At 47.0% G+C, this 20,344-nt stretch overlaps 2 protein-coding genes across 2 annotated transcripts; both read left to right on the forward strand.

Annotated features, from left to right (window-relative positions):
- Positions 1-1,862: 1,862 nt before the first annotated feature.
- LOC311148594 (leucine-rich repeat-containing protein 24-like) lies at positions 1,863-4,230 on the forward strand (the record flags this gene model as incomplete). The annotated part of the gene is made up of 4 exons (XM_084185575.1): positions 1,863-2,015; positions 2,232-2,510; positions 2,727-2,895; positions 3,098-4,230. The coding sequence occupies 4 exons, from the start codon at positions 1,863-1,865 to the stop codon at positions 4,228-4,230; spliced, it is 1,734 nt and encodes a 577-aa protein (XP_084041701.1).
- An 11,083-nt stretch (positions 4,231-15,313) lies between these two features.
- LOC311148535 (G2/M phase-specific E3 ubiquitin-protein ligase-like) lies at positions 15,314-18,446 on the forward strand. Its single transcript, XM_084185516.1, has 8 exons — positions 15,314-15,391; positions 15,553-15,687; positions 15,800-15,843; positions 16,010-16,386; positions 16,513-16,777; positions 16,879-17,024; positions 17,424-17,668; positions 17,891-18,446. Exons 4-8 carry the CDS (start codon positions 16,223-16,225, stop codon positions 18,217-18,219), a joined length of 1,149 nt encoding a protein of 382 aa, XP_084041642.1. The 5' UTR covers positions 15,314-15,391; positions 15,553-15,687; positions 15,800-15,843; positions 16,010-16,222; the 3' UTR covers positions 18,220-18,446.
- The last annotated feature ends 1,898 nt before the right edge of the window (positions 18,447-20,344 follow it).

The following is a 20,344-nucleotide window of genomic DNA, read 5'->3' on the forward strand; positions in this document are numbered from 1 at the left end:
AGAACCAACAAAACATTTTTGTTTTATTTATTCATCAAAAATGAATCAATAGGCTACAGAACTTGATCAAATTCATTTACAAACATACACTACATGACCAAAAGTATGTGGACAGACACCTGCTCGTCGAACATCTCATTCCAAAATCATTGGAATTAAAATGGAGTTGGTCCCCCTTTGCTGCTATAACAGCCTCCACTCTTCTGGGAAGGCTTTCCACTAGATGTTGGAACATTGCTCCGGGGACTTGCTTCCATTCAGCCACAGGAGCATTAGTGAGGTTGGGCACTGATGTTGGGCGATTAGGCTGGCTCGCAGTAAGCATTCCAATTCATCTCAAATGTGTTCGATGGAGTTGAGGTTAGGGCTCTGTGCAGGCCAGCCAAGTTCTTCCACACCGATCTCGACAAACCATTTCTGTATGGACCTCACTTTGTGCACGGGGGCATTGTCATTCTGAAACAGGAAAGGGCCTTCCCCAAACTGTTGCCACAAAGTTGGAAGCACAGAATCGTCTAGAATGTCATTGTATGCTGTAGAGTTAAGATTTCCCTTCACTGGAACTAAGGGGCCTAGCCCCAACCCTGAAAAACAGCCCCAGACCATTATTCCTCCTCCACCAAACTTTACAGTTGGCACTATGCATTAGGGGACGTATCGTTCTCCTGGCATCCGCCGAACCCAGATTCGTCCGTCGGATTGCCAGATGGTAAAGCATGATTCATCACACTAGAGAACGCGTTTCCACTGCTCCAGAGTCCAATGGCAGTGAGCTTTACACCACTCCAGGCGACGCTTGGCATTGCGCATGGTGACCTTAGAATTGTGTGTGGCTGCTTGGCCATGGAAACCCATTTCATGAAGCTCCCGACAAACAGTTATTGTGCTGACGAGGCAGTTAGGAACTCAGTAGTGAGTGTTGCAACCGAGGACAGATGAATTTTACGCGCTACGCGCTTCAGCACTCAGCGATCCCGTTCTGTGAGCTTGTGTGGCCTACCACTTTGCGGCTGAGCCGTTGTTGCTCCTAGATGTTTCCACTTCACAATAACAGCACTTACAGTTGACCGGGGCAGCTCTAGCAGGGCAGAAATTTGATGAACTGACCTGTTGGAAAGGTGGCATCCTATGGCGGTGCCACGTTGAAAGTCACTGAGCTCTTCAGTAAGGCCATTCTACTGCCAATGTTTTTCTATGGAGATTGCATGGCTGTGTGCTCGATTTTATACACCTGTCAGTAACGGGTGTGGCTGAAATAGCCGAATCCACTAATTTGAAGGGGTGTCCACATACTTTTGTATATATAGTGTACCTCATGCTAGTCCTGCCTATCATTGGCAGCTAAATTCAAATCAAACGCTGTGTGTGTGTCACTCTACACTCTCTCTCCTCCTCCACTGATGATAGGCTAATGCACGTGCACCTTGGAAGGAACCACTTAGGGTATTTTGCCCCCTCCTCAAAATACCACTGACAGATATTTTTTTATAAACAATTATGATCAAATGTGGGCTTAAAAATGAAGTTTAGTAAATAATTTAACATCAGAAATTTTTTATAACAGGACAAATTTGAGGGGGCACGTGCCCTTGGGCCCCATATGGGAAGGATGCCTCTGCTCTTGTGACACTGTATTGTAACCTCACAGTCAGGCTGGCAGCATGCAACATAAGTACTGTACTAACACTTGCATTTTGTTTATGCGCTAAGGCAGATCATTTTGAGTTTAATACAGCAGATATTGTCAACAAAGTTATATATTTATTTGTTGCTTTAACCTGTTTCCTCTTTCCTCTCTGACCCTCCATCTCTCTCTTCTCAGTCTGTCGGTCTCTCTCTAGGATCTCTGTCCTATTGGTGTGATGGCCTTCTCCTTTCTGGCTTTCCTGATCTTATCTATCCACACCCTCCCATCCATTGGCTGCCCAGTGGGATGTCGCTGCTACAGCTTGACTGTAGAGTGTGGCTCTATGGGCCTTCGGGACATCCCTTCACATGTCCCACCTTCCACACAGGTTAGCCATGATGACTCAATATGTCTACCACATACATATGTTTCCCAGACCCACACACACATAGGCTCCCACCCCCCACACAATATAGCCAGTCTTGAATCATCCATACACTCAGACATACCTTATTTTCTTAGAGAGTTTACAGATGGTGTTATGCTTTCCCCTCCTCATTGTTGATCATTGTATTCTGTCCTTCTGTTCATCTATTCCATTTAGACCATCTTCCTCCAGGACAATGCTATCGGGCAGATCCATCTATCTGACCTCTCCCAGCTGGGCCGTCTGCACTGCCTGTATCTGCAAAACAACAGTATCTCAGCCCTGGAGCCTGGGGCCTTCCAGAGCCAGGGTAATCTTCTAGAGCTGGCCCTCAATGGGAACCGCATCCACCTGGTCACAGGAGACATGTTCAGGGGCCTGGAAAACCTCCGTATCCTCTACCTGGCAGGAAATGACATCACTCGCCTACAGGACTATACCTTCAGAGGCCTACAGGTCAGTTCCCATATTATCAGTCACTCATGTGAATGTTTTGCTAAATCAATACTTTTCTTTACTGTTCGCCTCCTCCCTTGTAAACAGACCATGTTTGTCCAAATAGTTGTCTAGAGTTCCACCACAACACAACAATCGACGCTTCAATGTCAATGACTTCCTCTACATTATATCACTATTCATTACTAATAATGATTACAATCCCTGTTTCCATAGCGTCTTCAAGAGCTTCACCTGCAGCAAAATAACATTGAGATGCTGGGAGACCAGGCTCTAGTTGGTCTGTCCTCTCTGGCCCTCCTTGACCTCAGCCGGAATAACCTGCACACCATCGGCCCTGCCACCCTGCGGCCCCTCGTCAGCCTGCAGGTACTGCGTGTCACAGGTAAGGGGAGCGCCAAGGGAGAGGACATAGGGTGGGGCTGTGGAACCATAAAAGAAGCATACAGTAAATATACTGCTCTTGTTCTTAAGCTAGAATGACCTCCTAACTATCTTAATTGTGTCATTGTCCTGTCACATCCTTTTTCATCCTCCTATGTTGACTTGGCCACACCCACTCATCACATGATCATTTCCTACTGTAGACAATCCGTGGCGTTGCGACTGTGCCCTGCACTGGCTGCGCAGCTGGATCGATGAGGAGGGCCAGCGCCTGCTGAGCTCGGCCGAGAGGCGCTTGGTGTGTTCCGAGCCGCCCCGCCTTTCCCACCTCAGCTTGGTGGAGGTGCCTCTCAACAGTCTGGTGTGTATCCCCCCTCTGGTGCAGCTGGAGCCACGCCGCCTGGCCGTGCGCCTGGGTGAGAGCCTACGTGTCTCCTGCCATGCCTCTGGTTACCCCCGGCCACAGGTCACCTGGAGGAAGGCGTCCCAGGGCAAGTTGCAACTCTCCCCGCGGGGGCTGGTGCAGGACCTGGGCAGTGTAGGGAGCGTGGGGGCTGAGGATGCAACACACCCAGGGCGGGTGAGACTCCATAAGGAGGATGGGGAGCGCTTCGATCCAGACACGGGCAGTGGGATGCTTTTCCTCAGCAATGTGACGGTGGCTCACGCCGGGCTGTATGAGTGCGAGGCCTGGAACGCTGGAGGGGTGGCCCATGTGACCTTTCAGCTAGGAATCAATTCCTCGTCCTCTTCCGGTTGGTCCCCCGCCTCCTACGCCCCATCCTGGCCTCGTCTGCGTTCCAATCGGCCAACATCGTCAGATGTGAGGCGAGAGCCCCTGTACGCCCTTGGCAGCATGGCCTTCAGCACGCTGGGAGCTGCTACGCAGACTGCCATCGCCATAGGGATCTCCCTGCTGGCCCTCACTGCCCTTCTCCTGGTGGCCATGATCTACAGCCGGCACCGCCAGCGGCAGAAGGACACAGATGACAAGGAGGAAAGCATACTGTATGTCAATGATTACTCAGATGGACCAACAACCTTTGCCCAGCTGGAGGAGTACCGCGATGAGCGCGGGCATGAGATGTATGTTCTTAACCGTGCTAAACCCGTCATCCCACCTTCCACCACAGCTGCTACCACTACCCTGGGGTACCAACAGCAGGAGGCGCTGTCTCCCACAAAGCCCCAGATGGAGCCCGATATACGGACAATGAGAAGGATGGCAGGGGAGGGCGGGGAGGCAGAGACGGTGACAGCCGAGTCGGAGGGCTTGTTTCTGAATCACACAGGGTTGTTCCTCGACTCACAATTTGCATATGAGATCCACTGCTGAAGGCTCCCAGGAGGACGTTCACAGTGAGCTATCCCTGAGTGCTTAATGTCACTTTTCAGATGGATGTCCCTCTGGTGACCAAACCTCCAGACTGCAGATCAGCCGTGACAATGAGGGTTCAGATTAATCATAAATCCTGATTGCTCTGGCTCTAGAGTGACAAGCTTGAGCGGCAGTGAGATATAAAGACATGCCAGGAGAGGTGCCGCCGTCAACCAAAACCCCCACTGTACTGTACCTTACTGTGAGCTGAGAAAATGTGTTTTATGTCATGTTGATTAACTCCAGCTTGAAACTACAGTTACTATAGTGTGGAGAAACCATTAGTGGAGTGAGTCATGTGTAGTGGAAAGACCCTTATTATGACTCTTCTACTGTTTTACATCAACTAAACTGTGTTAGGGGCCTAAACAGGCTCCCTTGGCTGAACGCTGAGAGGTTGAGAAATTGAAGAGTAATGTGTATCGTAAGTCTATCAGAAAATACTTATTTGTGACAGAATACTGACCTACCCAGATCCTCAATTTTCTAGTCTACAGCCATTGTCTTCGGTCAGATGGCGTCATTCTAACGCAACACGCGTCAGTGCAGATGCGCTGGTGTAAGACAATGGCCTACAGCATAATGTTCCTTCCAAAGATTTAATCAGTCAAACAAGGGTATACAGTCAAACAAGCTCTCTCTCCTGCAGGTCCTGTTCATTTCATTATATTGGTGACTATACAGTTCCTTCGGAAAGTATTCAGACCCATTGACTTTTTCCACATTTTGTTACGTTACAGCACTATTCTAAAATAGATTAAATAAATGAAAAAAAGCAGCAATCTACACACAATACCCCATAATGACAAAGTGAAAACAGGTTTTTATAAACCTTTGCAATTTATATTATATTATATTTCAGATTCTTCAAATAGCCACCCTTTGCCTTGATGACAGCTTTGCACACTCTTGGCATTCCCTCAACCAGCTTCACCTGGAATGCTTTTCCAACAATCTTGAAGGAGTTCCCACATATGTTGAGCACTTGTTGGCTGCTTTTCCTTTAGTCTGTGGTCCGACTCATCCCAAACCATCTCAATTGGGTTGAGGTCGGGGGATTGTGGAGGCCAGGTCCTCTGATGCAGTGTCACGGTTTCGGCCGAGGCTGCTCCTCCTCCTGGTTCGGGCAGGCTTCGGCGGTCGTCGTCCCCGGAGTACTAGCTGCCACCGATCGATGTTTCATGTTCGTTTGGTTTTGTCTTTATGTTGTACACCTGTGTCTTGTTAGTCCTTGTTAGTGTCCTATTTAGTTCTCGTTGGTTGTGTTTGTCTTTGTGTGTGATTGCTCTTCTGTTTTCGTGTTGGAGCTACATACTTCCCTCCAGTGTTTTGGAGAGGGTTTTCGCACATGTTAGTGTGCCGTTTGTTTGACGCCTGTGTGCGCCGTGGTTTCGCCTTCGGGCTTATTGTGCTTATTTTCTACGTGATTATTGCACTAAAGTCTTCTGGACTGAGCTTCTGCGTCCTGCGCTTGATTCATGCACCACACCCACCTTCAGCACCCCTTGACAGAATCACACACCAGAATGGAATCAGCAGGATCTGCAGTTACGCCTGAGTCGCTCGAGGAGCATGTCCGCGGCCAAGATGACCAGATACGACAACTGGGGACCGCTCTACAGGACGTCATCAACACCTTGCACCGATGGGAGGCCAGCGGGGTACCCACGCCTCCACCTACCCTGCCAACCCCATCGGCCGGTCCACCAGTCCCAGGTCCGGAACCCAGGGGGATTCGGCTCTCGCTCCCGAGGGCGTATGACGGAACAGCTGCCGGGTGTCAGGGGTTCCTCCTGCAGGTGGAGCTCTACCTGGCCACTGTACACCCGGTGCCCTCGGGACACGAGAGCGTTTCCGCCCTCATCTCCTGTCTCACGGGCAAGGCGTTGGAGTGGGCTAACGCCGAGTGGAGGAAGATGGACGCCAACACCATCTCCTACGCCGAGTTCTCCCGTCGCTTCAAGGCCGTGTTCGACCATCCACCTGAGGGCAAAGCGGCGGGGGAGCGTCTAGTCCACTTGAGACAGGAGGGGAGGAGCGCACAGGCGTTTGCTCTAGAGTTCCGGACTCTAGCGGCGGACGCAGGGTGGAATGAACGGGCCCTCATCGACCATTTTCGATGTAGCCTACGGGAGGACGTTCAACGTGAGTTGGCCTGCAGGGATACCCATCTTACCTTCGACCAGTTGGTCGATATGTCCATCCGTCTGGACACCCTGCTGGCCACCCGTGGACGTCCCGATGGGGGTCCGTCCATTCCGCCCTCCGGCACCTCCGAGCCGAGCCCTATGGAGCTCGGGGGTGCCGGCGCTAGAGAAAGGAGGAGGAGGAGCCCGAGGGGGCCTGTCTCCTGCACCAAGTGCGGTCGTGGAGGGCACACTGCGGCCAGGTGCTGGGGAGGGTTCTCCGGGGGAGAAGACAACAGGCCACGCACTGGGGGGGCCTCCCAGGTGAGTAGACGTCCCACTTACCCAGAGCTTTCTGTTGCGCACTTTTGTATACCTGTTTGTTTTCCACAGGTTGCACCTCATTCCCAGCATAAGGCGCTAGTAGATTCAGGCGCAGCTGGGAATTTTGTTGATCGGAAGTTTTGTGTAGATTTAGGGATCCCTCTCCTACCTGTTGACAAACCTTTTCCCGTTCATGCCTTAGATAGCCGCCCGTTGGGGTCGGGGTTGATTAGGGAGATCACAGCGCCACTTAGGATGTGTGCGCAGGGGGGTCATGAAGAGACTATACAGCTGTATCTGATCGACTCTCCTGCGTACCCAGTGGTGCTGGGAATTCCCTGGTTAAGCACCCATAATCCTGCTATTTCGTGGCAACAGAGGGCTCTCGATGGGTGGTCTGCTCAGTGCGAGGGGCGATGTCTGGGTGTTTCCGTGGGGGCGACTTCGGTGGAAAGTCCAAACCAAGTGCCCGCACTGCACATTCCGCCTGAATATGGGGATTTAGCTCTCGTGTTTAGCAAGACTAGGGCGACGCAGTTGCCTCCTCATAGACAGGGGGATTGTGCGATTGATCTCCAGGCAGGAGCAGCGCTCCCACGGAGCCATGTGTATCCTTTGTCTCAAGAGGAGAGAAAAGCTATGGAGACTTACATAGCCGAATCTTTGAGACAGGGATACATTCGGCCCTCCACTTCTCCCGCCTCCTCGAGCTTCTTTTTTGTGAAAAAGAAAGATGGAGGGTTGCGCCCGTGCATTGATTACCGTGGTCTCAATCAGATTACTGTGAAATACAGTTATCCACTCCCTCTGATTGCGACCATGACGGAGTCATTGCATGGAGCGCGGTTTTTCACAAAACTGGATCTCAGGAGCGCGTATAACTTGGTGCGCATTAGGGAGGGCGACGAATGGAAGACAGCGTTTAGTACCACGTCAGGTCATTTCGAGTATCTTGTCATGCCATATGGGTTGATGAATGCTCCATCAGTCTTCCAATCCTTCGTAGATGACATTTTCCGGGATATGCAGGGACAAGGGGTGGTCGTGTACATTGATGATATTCTGGTGTACTTGTCTACCCGAGCCGAGCATGTAACCCTGGTGCGTCGTGTATTGAGGAGGCTGTTGGAGCACAACCTATATGTCAAGGCAGAGAAATGTCTGTTTTTCGAGGAGTCGGTCTCCTTTTTGGATTATCGGTTGTCCGCGTCAGGGGTGAGAATGGAGGTGGATCGTGTGTCCGCTGTGCGTAATTGGCAAACCCCAACCACTGTAAAAGAGGTGCAGCAGTTCTTGGGCTTTGCGAATTACTACCGGAGGTTTATCCGGGGTTTTGGACAGGTGGCAGCTCCCATCACGTTCCTTCTGAAAGGGGGTCCGGTGCGCCTGCAGTGGTCAGCTGATGCGGACAGGGCCTTTGGGAGACTGAAGGACCTGTTTACGTTGGCTCCGGTGCTGGCGCATCCAGATCCCGCATTACCCTTTCAGGTTGAGGTGGACGCGTCTGAGGCAGGTATAGGGGCCGTTCTCTCTCAACGGTCCGGCTCGCCACCTAAACTCCGCCCCTGTGCTTTTTACTCAAAAAAGCTCAGCCCGGCGGAGCGTAACTATGACGTTGGGGACAGGGAGCTGTTAGCTGTAGTTCAAGCCCTTAAGGTGTGGAGGCATTGGCTTGAGGGGGCTCAACACCCTTTCCTCATTTTGACTGACCATCGGAACCTGGAGTACATCCGGGCAGCGAGGAGACTGAACCCTCGCCAGGCTCGATGGAGTATGTTTCTCACCAGGTTCGTATTTAAAATCACGTACATCCCTGGGTCCCAGAATGGTAAGGCAGATGCACTGTCCCGGCGGTATGACACGGAGGAGAGGTCCGTTGAGCCTACTCCCATACTACCCAACCAGGATGTGGGTAGGTTTCTGAGGTCGTATTGCCAGGACCGGCCTGAGGAGTGGGCACGGTACATTCCCTGGGCCGAGATGGCCCAGAACTCTCTCCGCCACTCCTCTACCAACCTAACCCCCTTCCAATGTGTGTTAGGTTACCAGCCGGTTCTGGCACCGTGGCAGCAGAGCCAGATCGAGGCCCCTGCGGTGGATGATTGGATGAGGCGCTCGGAAGAGACGTGGAACGCTGCCCACGTCCACCTGCAGCGGGCCGTCCTTCGTCACAAGGCGAGCGCCGATCTCCACCGCAGTGAGGGGCCGGTGTACGCACCCGGAGATCGAGTCTGGCTCTCTACCAGAAACCTACCCCTCCGCCTGCCCTGCCGGAAGCTGGGTCGGCGGTTTGTGGGGCCCTTTAAAGTCCTGAGAAGATTGAACGAGGTGTGTTATAGGTTACATCTACCTGTTGAGTATAAGAATATTAACCCCTCGTTCCATGTGTCTCTTCTCAGGCCGGTGGTAGCTGGTCCACTCCAGGACAATGAGATAGGAGAGACTCCTCCGCCCCCACTGGACATCGAGGGGGCTCCGGCGTACACCGTTCGGTCCATCTTGGACTCCAGACGCCAGATGGGGGGTCTCCAGTATCTCGTGGAGTGGGAGGGGTATGGCCCGGAGGAGCGGTGCTGGGTGCCGCGGAGGGACATCCTAGACCCATCTCTCCTGTCGGAGTTCCACCGGGACCATCCCGCGCGCCCTGCTCCGCGTCCTCCTGGTCGTCCCCGAGGCCGGGGTCGGCGCACGGCTGGAGCCGCGTGTCAAGGGGGGGGGTACTGTCATGGTTTCGGCCGAGGCTGCTCCTCCTCCTGGTTCGGGCAGGCTTCGGCGGTCGTTGTCCCCGGAGTACTAGCTGCCACCGATCGATGTTTCATGTTCGTTTGGTTTTGTCTTTATGTTGTACACCTGTGTCTTGTTAGTCCTCGTTAGTGTCCTATTTAGTTCTCGTTGGTTGTGTTTGTCTTTGTGTGTGATTGCTCTTCTGTTTTCGTGTTGGAGCTACGTACTTCCCTCCAGTGTTTTGGAGAGGGTTTTCGCACATGTTAGTGCGCCGTTTGTTTGAAGCCTGTGTGCGCCGTGGTTTCGCCTTCGGGCTTATTGTGCTTATTTTCTACGTGATTATTGCACTAAAGTCTTCTGGACTGAGCTTCTGCGTCCTGCGCTTGATTCATGCACCACACCCACCTTCAGCACCCCTTGACATGCAGCAATCCATCACTCTCCTTCTTGGTAAAATAGCCCTTACACAGCCTGGAGGTGTGTTGGGTCATTGTCCTGTTGAAAAATAAATGATAGTCCCACTAAGCCAGAACCAGATGGGATGGCATATCGCTGCAGAATGCTGTGGTAGCCATGCTGGTTAAGTGTGCCTTGAATTCAAAATATATCACGGACAGTGTCACCAGCAAAGCACCCCCACACCATAACACTTCCTCCTACATGCTTTACGGTGGGAAATACACATGCAGAGATCATCTGTTCACCCATACCGTGTCTCACAGAGACACAGTGGTTGGAACCAAAAATCTCCAATTTGGACTCCAGACCAAAGGAAACATTTTAACGGTCTAATGTCCATTGCTCATGTTTCTTGGCCCAAGCAAGTCTCTTCTTATTATTGGTGTCCTTTAGTAGTGGTTTCTTTGCAGCAATTCGACCATGAAGGCCTGATTCACACAGTCCCCTCTGAACAGTTGATGTTGAGATGTGTCTGTTACTTGAACTTTGTGAAGCATTTATTTGCATTGCAATTTCTGAGGCTGGGAACTCTAATGAACTTATCCTCTGCAGCAGAGGTAACTCGGGGTCTTTTATTCCTGTGGCGGTCCTCATGAGAGACAGTTTCATCATAGTGCTTTATGGTTTTTGCAACTGCACTCGAAGAAACATTCAAAGTTCTTGACATTTTCCATATTGACTGACCTTCATGTCTTAAAGTAATGATGGACTGTCGTTTCTCTTTGCTTATTTGAGTTGTTCTTGCCATAATATGGACTTGGTATTTTACCAAATAGGGCTATCTTCTGTGTACCCCCCCTTCCTTTGTCACAACACAACTGATTGTCATTCCAGGTGACTACCTCATGAAGCTGGTTGAGAGAATGCCAAGAGTGTGCAAAGTTGTCATCAAGGCAAAGGGTGGCTATTTGAAGAATCTCAAATATAAAATATATTTTGATTTGTTTAACACTTTTTTGGTTACTACATGATTCCATATGTGTTATTTCATAGTTTTGATGTCTTCACTATTATTCCACAATGTAAAAATAAAGAAAAACCCTGGAATGAGTAGGTGTGTCCAAACTTTTGACTGGTACTGTAAGTATTCAGACCCTTTGCTATGAGACTCGAAATTGAGCTCAGGTGCATCCTGTTTCCATTGATCATCCTTCAGATGTTTCTACAACTTGACTGGAGTCCATCTGTGGTAAATTAAATTGATTGAACATGATTTGGAAAGGCACACACCTGTCTATATAAGGTACCACAGTTGAAAGTGCATGTCAGAGCAAAAACCAAGACATGAGGTCGAAGGAATTGTCCGTAGAGCTCTGAGACAGGATTGTGTCGAGGCAGAGCTCTGGGGAAGGGTACCAAAAAATGTCTGCGGCATTGAAGGTCCCCAAGAACACAGTGGCCTCCATCATTCTTAAGTGGAAGAAGTTTGGAACCACCAAGACTCTTCCTAGAGCTGGCCGCCCGGCCAAACTGAGCAATCGGGGAAGAAAGGCCTTGGTCAGGGATGGGAACAAGAACCTGATGGTCACTCTGACAGAGCTCCAGACTTCCTCTGTGGAGATGGGAGAACCTTCCAGAAGGACAACCATCTGTGCAGCACTCCACCAATCTGGCCTTTATGGTAGAGTGGCCAGACGGAAGCCACTCCTCAGTAAAAGGCACGACAGCCCGCATGGAGTTTGCCAAAAGGCACCTAAAGACTTTCAGACCATGAGAAACAAGATTCTCTGGTCTGATGAAACCAAGATTGAACTCTTTGGCCTGAATGCCAAGCGTCACATCTGGAGTAAACCTGGCGCCATTACTACGGTGAAGCATGGTGGTTGCAGCATCATGATGTGGGGATTTATTCAGCGGCAGGGACTGGGAAACTAGTCAGGATCGAGGCAAAGATGAACGGAGCAAAGTACAGAGACATCCTTGATGAAAACCTGCTCCAGAGTGCTCAGGACCTCAGACTGCGGCGAAGGTTCACCTTCCAACAGGAAAACAACCCTAAGCACACAGCCAAGACAACGCAGGAGTGGCTTCGGGACATGTCTTTGAAAGTCCTTGAGTGGCCCAGCCAGAGCGCGGACTTGAACCCGGAGAGACCTGAAAATAGCTGTGCAGCAACGCTCCCCATCCAACTTGACAGAGCTTGAGAGGATCTGCAGAGAAGAATGGGAGAAACTCCCCAAATACAGGTGTGCCAAGCTTGTAGTGTCATACCCAAGAAGACTCAATGCTGTTATCACTGCCAAAGGTGCTTCAACAAAGTACTGAGTAATTCTAAAAACCTGTGTTTGCTTTGTCATTATGGGATATTGTGTGTAGATTGATGAGGGGAAAAACAACAACAATTTAATCCATTTCAGAATAAAGCTACGTTACAATGTAACAAAATGTGGAAAAAGGTCAAAGGGTCTGAATACTTTCCGAAGGCACTGTATATTTAAAACAAAATGTCAACATGCATGAACTGAAGATGAGGAGACCTTTTACGTTTGAGGGCATTATCAGAAATCATTCACCTACTATAACTTTAAATGAATACTTTTTTAAATCCATGAAATTACTGTAGGGCTCAGCTTTATGATGAAAGTGTTTTTGTCGCTTGTACCTCAACATGTTTTTTAGTTGACAAAACAAGGCCTAATGTGATTCAATGTTGATTTTTTCTTAAGATAAAGTGTTCAATAGCTTTTAGCCAACTGTATTTGCAGTATAGCTCAGCATACTTAAACTTGTTTCAAAAGAGTCTGGTAAAATGACAGTGGGCAGAGAACTAACGTAACAGGTTAGTTTAAGTCGCTCTGGATAAGAGCGTCTGCTAAATGACGAAAATGTAAATGTAAATGTTAGGAGAAATGTTAAATTTAGGAAAAGGGGTTAGGCATAACTACAATGTAATAGTTGTCAACAACTGTTGTCCACGACGCGACCAGTAGATGGAGCTGTTGGCCAACGCCATCTAGCAACAACGATAGAAACGTAAACAAACCGTCTGTGGCGACAAATCATCAGTATATCATAACACTGGACATTGGCGTGTTTGAGGCAGGAACAGTGAGAAAAGCCATTTAATCTGGTATTAAAACACTGCATTGTCCTCCCCTTGTAAAACTACAGTTCAAGCTCATAATTTGATGTTTTTAATGCATTTATTTAATATATATATATATATATATATATATATATATATATATATTTGTGGTTTATATTCATGTATTGTGTTTTATTCCTTTTCCAAATAAACAGGTTAGGAAAATGGTCTCTGTTAAAGTTTCAAATGGAACTATATTGTACTCCTTTTGTCTAATTGCCCATTTGTCCAAAAATGTCCAAAATATAATGCTCCATGAAGCCTACAATTCTCAATTAAACCAATCTCACAATGCAAGGAAATAATGGAGGCCCAAAGCGTGCCATGAAATTAGGCCAGCTATTAATTTATTGAATGTAAACTGATTTTGATTTCAACGCAAGAGTAGGCCTAAATTAAGTGTTTCTTCTGCTGTGCGGGTTTGATTGATCTGCTCCATATTGAATGGGTACATAACAGACAGTTTCCGAGCACAATTTATGACAACATAACAGGAAGTCAGCATGGTCCGGTAAACGCACGGGTGTGCCAGAAGAGCGTGGAACAAAAGACGAATAGGCTACCGAGATATTTGGATTTCAAGAAGGGTCATTTGTTTGATTCGGTTCTATTTATATAGCCAACGCAAAGCGCGCCAGTAGCGAGAAGAGAGGAGGAGACGTGCACTCGGATATACTGTTCCTTTATCGATTTGTATTGAACAGGATTGTGTCAATATTACGATATGCCTAGCGTCTTTCGCAAGGCATACACATCTCTTGGAACACTAACCTCGTGGTCTCCAAAGGATTGTATTTCTGAATTGTGCATTATAATAAGGCATTTTGGCTGTCTTGGGGTGTGGACTGGCTTGACTGATCATCATAAATCCTTACTCAATTTGAGTAATTATTTTCTCATTAATAGTCAGACTCACAGAATTGAGGCCTCTCACAGAATTGAATTGAATAGAATAGATAACACACAATTTAAGATAGGTAGGCATTTGTAGGCCTACTGTTGCTCTTAATTAGATTGTTTAGATTGAAAGTTATTATGTTAATAGGTTTAGGCTAATTTTGAACTGGACATGTTGAGTCAAAATTAACCAATGTCCTTGCTTTCAGACATGTCTGAAGCTGAACAAGCTCTATAATAGGATGAAACGTAAATATTGATCAATCAGACCAGAGCACAAAGGTCATTTGAAAGGTTTAAGAAATTCCACTCACAAGATCAATGAGAATGGATTCAATTTAGAAGGTGATGGGTGGTGCAATGCTTGTCTTTTGTCTCTTTTCATGCAAATATAACCCTTCCCAGGAACAATCACTCAGAGCTGGAGAGGCATAAAGTGGGTGAATGCTTTGGACAAGCAACTCAGAAGGAGAGAGGATCTGTTACAGTCATGATTTTGACAGAGGACATAGAGATGGACCTGTTTGCAGTTATAGGCACGTTTGCTGTGCCAATAGAAGTAATTCCGCAAAACCAACAGGAGACAATGGTAGGTAGCGCAGCCATTGAGGCTGTTGAACAGGTACAATCAACCTCTGATCCTCTGTATAATTCAGTGTTATAGGTCAACATACTACTGAGTCTGACCATGGTTAGGTTCAGTTACATTTCAGTGTTTTTCTATTTTCATCCAGATTATGCTTACTGTGCATGTTTCTCTCTCCCATAGAGTAAACAACCTGAACACCCCCTAGTACCGCTCCCGCTGGAGGAAGAGGATATAGAACAACCTAAACAGCAGAGGGAGACTGTGACACCTGCAAAGATTGAGAAAGAATATATACCAAGGATTACAAACAACTCCTTTGAGAGCATTGAGATTGAAATGGAGGTGTTTCCACCCTCAGGCTTGACTGAAAGTGATGTGGTGGAGATCACACCAGATGACCCCTCTGTCATGTCCAGGGTAAGGACCCCGATCATTGTGTCATTTATTACCTTTAATTTGCATGCCTGCAAATAAATCAAAGGAATGTACAATTTTATTTACAATTATTTTCTATGTTTATGTCTCGGCTGATTTGTGAATCACACACTCAATTTAGAAATCTAGAGTATGATACATTTCATTCATTTTATTCAGACACCAGAACCAGTTGTCCTAGTCTCACCAGAACCAATCCGACCAAGCAAACTGAAATGGAGGAGAATCACACCAGGGAAGACTGGTTTGGTGGTTAAAGACGTGATCTGCCTGCCACAAGGCCACTACCTGGCTCAGGAGGACAGGCACAGTGTCCCCAGAGGCCAGGAGAGGGACGAGCTCGCTGCCATGGGCCTCATCGCTAGGATAACCATAGACAACTCCTGGCTCCCTCATGAAATGGAGAGCCGCCTTGCCTCTCTGTTCAAGAGCCGCTTCTTCAGTGGACGCGAACAAAGATTCACCTTCACATACCTTCAGGTGATTACAATGGAGGATCAAACACTTGGCATTCTAACTCTGATATAGCACCACTATTGATTGTGGAACGCAACTACGCAATGGTGCATCTGTACGTTAAGTACTTTTGTCTCTGTGTCCCTACCTGCATTCTGATTTAATATGTAAACTGTGTTTTTCAGTGTCTGGAGGGCTCTCGTGTGCTGTTTGTTCCAGACACCCCACCACAGTTCTCCTGGAGTGGGGAACAGGTGTTGCAGATAGCAGGGCATGGCCCCCTTTATATTCTCAGTCACTATGATTTCATGAGCTTTGAGGTAAATGGAGAATAATTAAAATAATGAATGTGATTGATATTTTATTAAATGTATTTGCTGTGCAATCATTGGAACATTTATAAAGTCTTTCTTTGTTTTTGTTATTCCATAGATAGAATGTGAGTGGCCAACAAACAGCGCACCAGTAATTAACAGGTATGTAAATTACATTCTAACTGGATCTTTATCAATGTCAATGCAATTTATTTTCATGACTCAACGTGGCATTATTGTGTATAAATGATCTCAAGCGAACTCATAACAAACCACTTGACTGTTCACTTAACTAATGCTCTAATGCCCTCGAATGTTTTTAATTTAGTCACGATTTCTTGGTGGATGACAATGAGGATGATGATGATGATGAGGAGAGAAGTGTAGAGTCTCCCCTGCCTGTCACTGCGGATGAGGAGGTATGCTTGGTATAACATTTGGTAAAACATGTAGAATTCTGTATCTTTACGAGATAGTTTTTATGTTTTAGGTCATTTCAGACCTGGTCACCATCCTCCGAACATACAGAGAACAAAACTCAATGCCTGACATCCAAACACACATGTATGTGAGGCGTAGAGACATCTTCAGAAGTGCGCTCAAGGTGATGGGGAAGAAGTCATTCTCCATCAAGACAACTCCTCTCTTCCACTTCCTAGGAGAGGAAGTTGATGACTATGACGGCCCTCTGAGAGAGTTTTTCAGGTGAGTTCTTACTGCTCTCCCTTTTCATTTACACTATACAATATATATGGTTGCCCCCTTAATAATAGGAAATTATTTCGTTTTTCACTTTGACATGCCCTAATGCAATCGTTTCCACTTTTCTAGACTCATCATGTTAGAGTTGCAGGAGAGCGGTATCCTGGAGGGTCGCCCGGGGCATCTGCTGTTTGCCTACGACCAGGCTGCCCTGGAGGAGAGGAGGTACTATGCTGCAGGAGTCATGGTGGCCTGGTCCCTGCTGCATGGTGGTCCTGGACCATGCTGCCTACACCAGTCCCTCTACCAGCTCATGTGTGGCCAAAGCCCTCCCCTGGAAGACTTCAGCTGGATGGACATCTCTGATGTGGATGTACAGATGAAACTGCAGCAGGTACAACACAAGACATAATCAAATCACACCAACCTTTTCTTTCTTTTGGTGTACTCAATCCCTGTTCCTATTCTGGGTTTGTGATTGATTGTTTTTTATAGGCCAAGAATTGCACCAGCATCCAGAGATTGACTCCAAACCTGTGTGAGTGGATTGCAGGCTGTGGAATTCCTGATATTTACAGTGCTGAAATCAAAGACATGCCCTCCATCTACACCTTGGTTTTAAGGCACTACATTTATCACAGGTAGGAGATTATCTTTTTTATTGGTCATACATATGTAGGATCTTAATTTGATCACACTTTTGTTGCTGTGAATTATCCTGCACTGCAGGAATACATTCACTTAAAATCCATACTAACACACGGTTATATTAACAGTATTGCACTTTCCATGTAGCCTACTTTTTGCCAGCTGATGGCCTAACCACCGATCAAGCAACATTATGGACTAAACGTTCAAATGTTGATGCAGAATCATTCTGCTGTGCCAATATAGGTCAAATGAAGATCCTACATCTGTATGTTTTTTGAACACCTATTCAACATTTGGTCATCTTGCTTTTCATCTGCTCCTACGATCATGTGGGATGCAACTATATGTTTGGTTGATATCACAACTTGCTTTATTAATTCTTTTTGCAGGGTGGCAAGCATGATCTCCCAGTTCACAGAGGGGCTGAACAGCTGTGGTGGCCTGTGGGATATCATCAAGGCCCACTCTGCAGCCTTCATGTCTGTCATGACCAGGACAGAACACCCTCTCACCCTGGAACAGTTCAAAAGTCTGTTTGAGGTGTCATGGAGTCCTCTGGAATCAACCATAGGCCTGAGACAAGCTGAGGAGACCACTGTCACCTCCTGGGAGAGATTTCTCATCATGGTCAACGGTAGGCTGGGTCTTTTCTACTTAGATACATCTGTTGCATTGTACTGAATATTTCGAGGATTAATTTATTTCCGTCAAGGTTCATACATAGATCTAGATGACTATAAACGTTTTTCACTCATTTCTGAGCATATCAATACAAGTATGTACATTAAAATGTAAGTTTAATATATTCTCAGCTTTTTGATAAAATGTTATCTGTTCTTACATCTATTCACAACAGAACACCGGACTGCCTTGTCCTTTGGGGATCTACTGGCCTTCATCACAGGGGCAGATCAGATCCCTCCTTTGGGATTCCTAAGAAATCTCTGTATCAGATTCTACGACCAGGGAATGTTCAGTGTCCGTTTACCACATGCCTCTACTTGTACTTTGGAGCTCCACCTTCCCAGAGGTGTGGCCAGTCCTGGTGGGTTGAAGGACATGCTGACAAGAGCACTGCAAGAATCTTTAGGGTTTGGAAACATTTATGCTGACAGTTCTGCTTTGAGCCAATTATCAGTCCAACGAAAAACAATGTGGGAGGAATCGAAGCTTGAAAATGTTTGATAGATGAGGTAATCAATCATGCATGGTTTACCAGTCTAGGTATTTTATTTGTTCTGCAAATTGTAATTTTCTCCATTACTAATGAGATTCTCAGCCATGGGTACGTACTGAATGAGATTGCAAGATAAGTGCTGATATGCAGTTAATTTTTATGACATTGAACTGAATCACTCAAGCCTGGAAGAACTGAAATCAGAGGAAACTGACACAAATCTATTTTCCCTATATTTATTTATATAATTAAGGGCAGGAAGCCTCATAGCAATTAATACAATAAAAACATACCTCTAATAAGTTGGATGACTGTTTCATTGTCTAGTTTAACAGAGGAGGACATATTGAATGTTGCATATGCAACATTTGTGAGGCCTGTGGAAGAGAGTAAGACAGTGAGGAACAAAATCCTAACATTTACACAAGTTTTGATACAAGTAGTGGGTATTTGGAAGCCTGTTACCAGTCTGTTGGTGCCATCATGCCACTCCTTGCCACTTCTTGTCATGTTTGGCATGTAAGGAGTGGCATGATGGCACAAACAGATCAGGGACCATGCTAGGTATTTGGGGGCTTGATTCCCAAAGCCTCCAATTATGTTATACACTGAACAAAAATATAAACGCAACATGTAAAGTGGTCCCATGTTTCATGAGCTGAAATAAAAGATGCCAGAAATGTTCCATACCCACAAAAAGCGTATTTCTCTAAAACTTATTTACATCACTGTCAGTGAGCATTTCTCCTTTGCCAAGATAATCCATCCACCTGACAGGTGTGGCATATCAAGAAGCTGATTAAACAGCATGATCATTTATAGTCCAAACATGTTAAGGCACTAACATTACATATAAAACAAAAGATAAAACAGTACATCATATATCATTATTACACCACTACATATATACAATACAAAATGTATAATCCCACCATACAACAATATTACAATATACGTGTGTGTAGAGTGCGTGTGCTAGTGTTTGTGTGCGTAGGCGTGTGTCTGTACCTCTTCACAGTCCCCGCTGTTCCATAAGTTGTATTTTTATTGATTCTACTGCTTGCATCAGTTACCTGATGTGGAATAGAGTTCCATGTACTCATGGCTCTATGTTGTACTGTGCGCCTCCCATTGTCTGTTCTGGACTTGGGGATTGTGAAGAGACTTCTGGTGGCATGTCTTGTGGGGTATGCGTGGGTGTCCGAGCTGTGTGCTAGTAGTTTAAACAGACAGCTCGGTGCATTCAGAGATTGACATGCATATCATTAATGTTAGCTCCCCGTGTACATTTAAGGGCCAGCCATGCTGCCCTGTTCTGAGCCAATTGTAATTTTCCTAAGTCCCTCTTTGTGGCACCTGACCACATGACTGAACAGTAGTCCAGGTGCATCAAAACTAGGGCCTGTAAGACCTGCCTTGCTGATAGTGATGTTAAGAAGGCAGGGCAGCGCTTTATTATTGACAGACTTCTTCCCATCTTAGCTACTGTTGTATCAATATGTTTTGACCATGACAGTTTACAATCCAGGGTTACTCATTACACAGGTGCACCTTGTGCCGGGGACAATAAAAGGCCACTCTAAAATGTGCAGTTTTGTCACACAACACAATGCTGCAGAGGTCTCAAGTTCTGTTGGAGCATGAAATTGGCATGATGACTGCAGGAATGTCCACCAGAGCTGTTACCAGAGAATTGAATGTTCATTTTTCTACCATAAGATTTTGGCAAGTACGTCCAACCGACCTCACAACCTCAGACCACGTGTAACTATGCCAGCCCAGGACCTCCACATCCGGCTTCTTCACCTGCGGGATCGTCTGAGACCAGCCACTCGGACAGCTGATGAAACTGGGTTTAAACAACCAAAGAATTTCTGCACAAACTGTCAGAAACAGCCTCAGGGAAGCTCATCTGTGTGCTCGTCGTCCTCACCAGGGTCTCGACCTGACTGCAGTTCAGCGTAGCAACCGACTTCAGTGGCAAATGCTCACCTTTGATGGCCACTGGCACGTTGGAGAAGTGTGCTCTTCACAGATTAATCAGTTTCAACTGTACCAGGCAGATGGCAGACAGCGTGTATGGTGTTGTGTGGGCGAGCGGTTTGCTGATGTCAACATTGTGAACAGAGAGCC

The sequence above is a fragment of the Coregonus lavaretus genome (assembly GCF_964263955.1).
Source record: "Coregonus lavaretus genome assembly, chromosome: 21".
Lineage (NCBI taxonomy): Eukaryota > Metazoa > Chordata > Actinopteri > Salmoniformes > Salmonidae > Coregonus > Coregonus lavaretus.

What these genes read in the sequence shown, in the direction of transcription:
- LOC311148535 (XM_084185516.1), top strand. Translation starts at nt 16,223, where the DNA reads ATGCCTGACATCCAAACACACATGTATGTGAGGCGTAGAGACATCTTC. An exon ending in TACAGATGAAACTGCAGCAG is followed by an intron (nt 16,778 to 16,878) that starts GTACAACACAAG and finishes TGTTTTTTATAG; the next exon opens with GCCAAGAATTGCACCAGCAT. An exon ending in AGGCACTACATTTATCACAG is followed by an intron (nt 17,025 to 17,423) that starts GTAGGAGATTAT and finishes TTCTTTTTGCAG; the next exon opens with GGTGGCAAGCATGATCTCCC.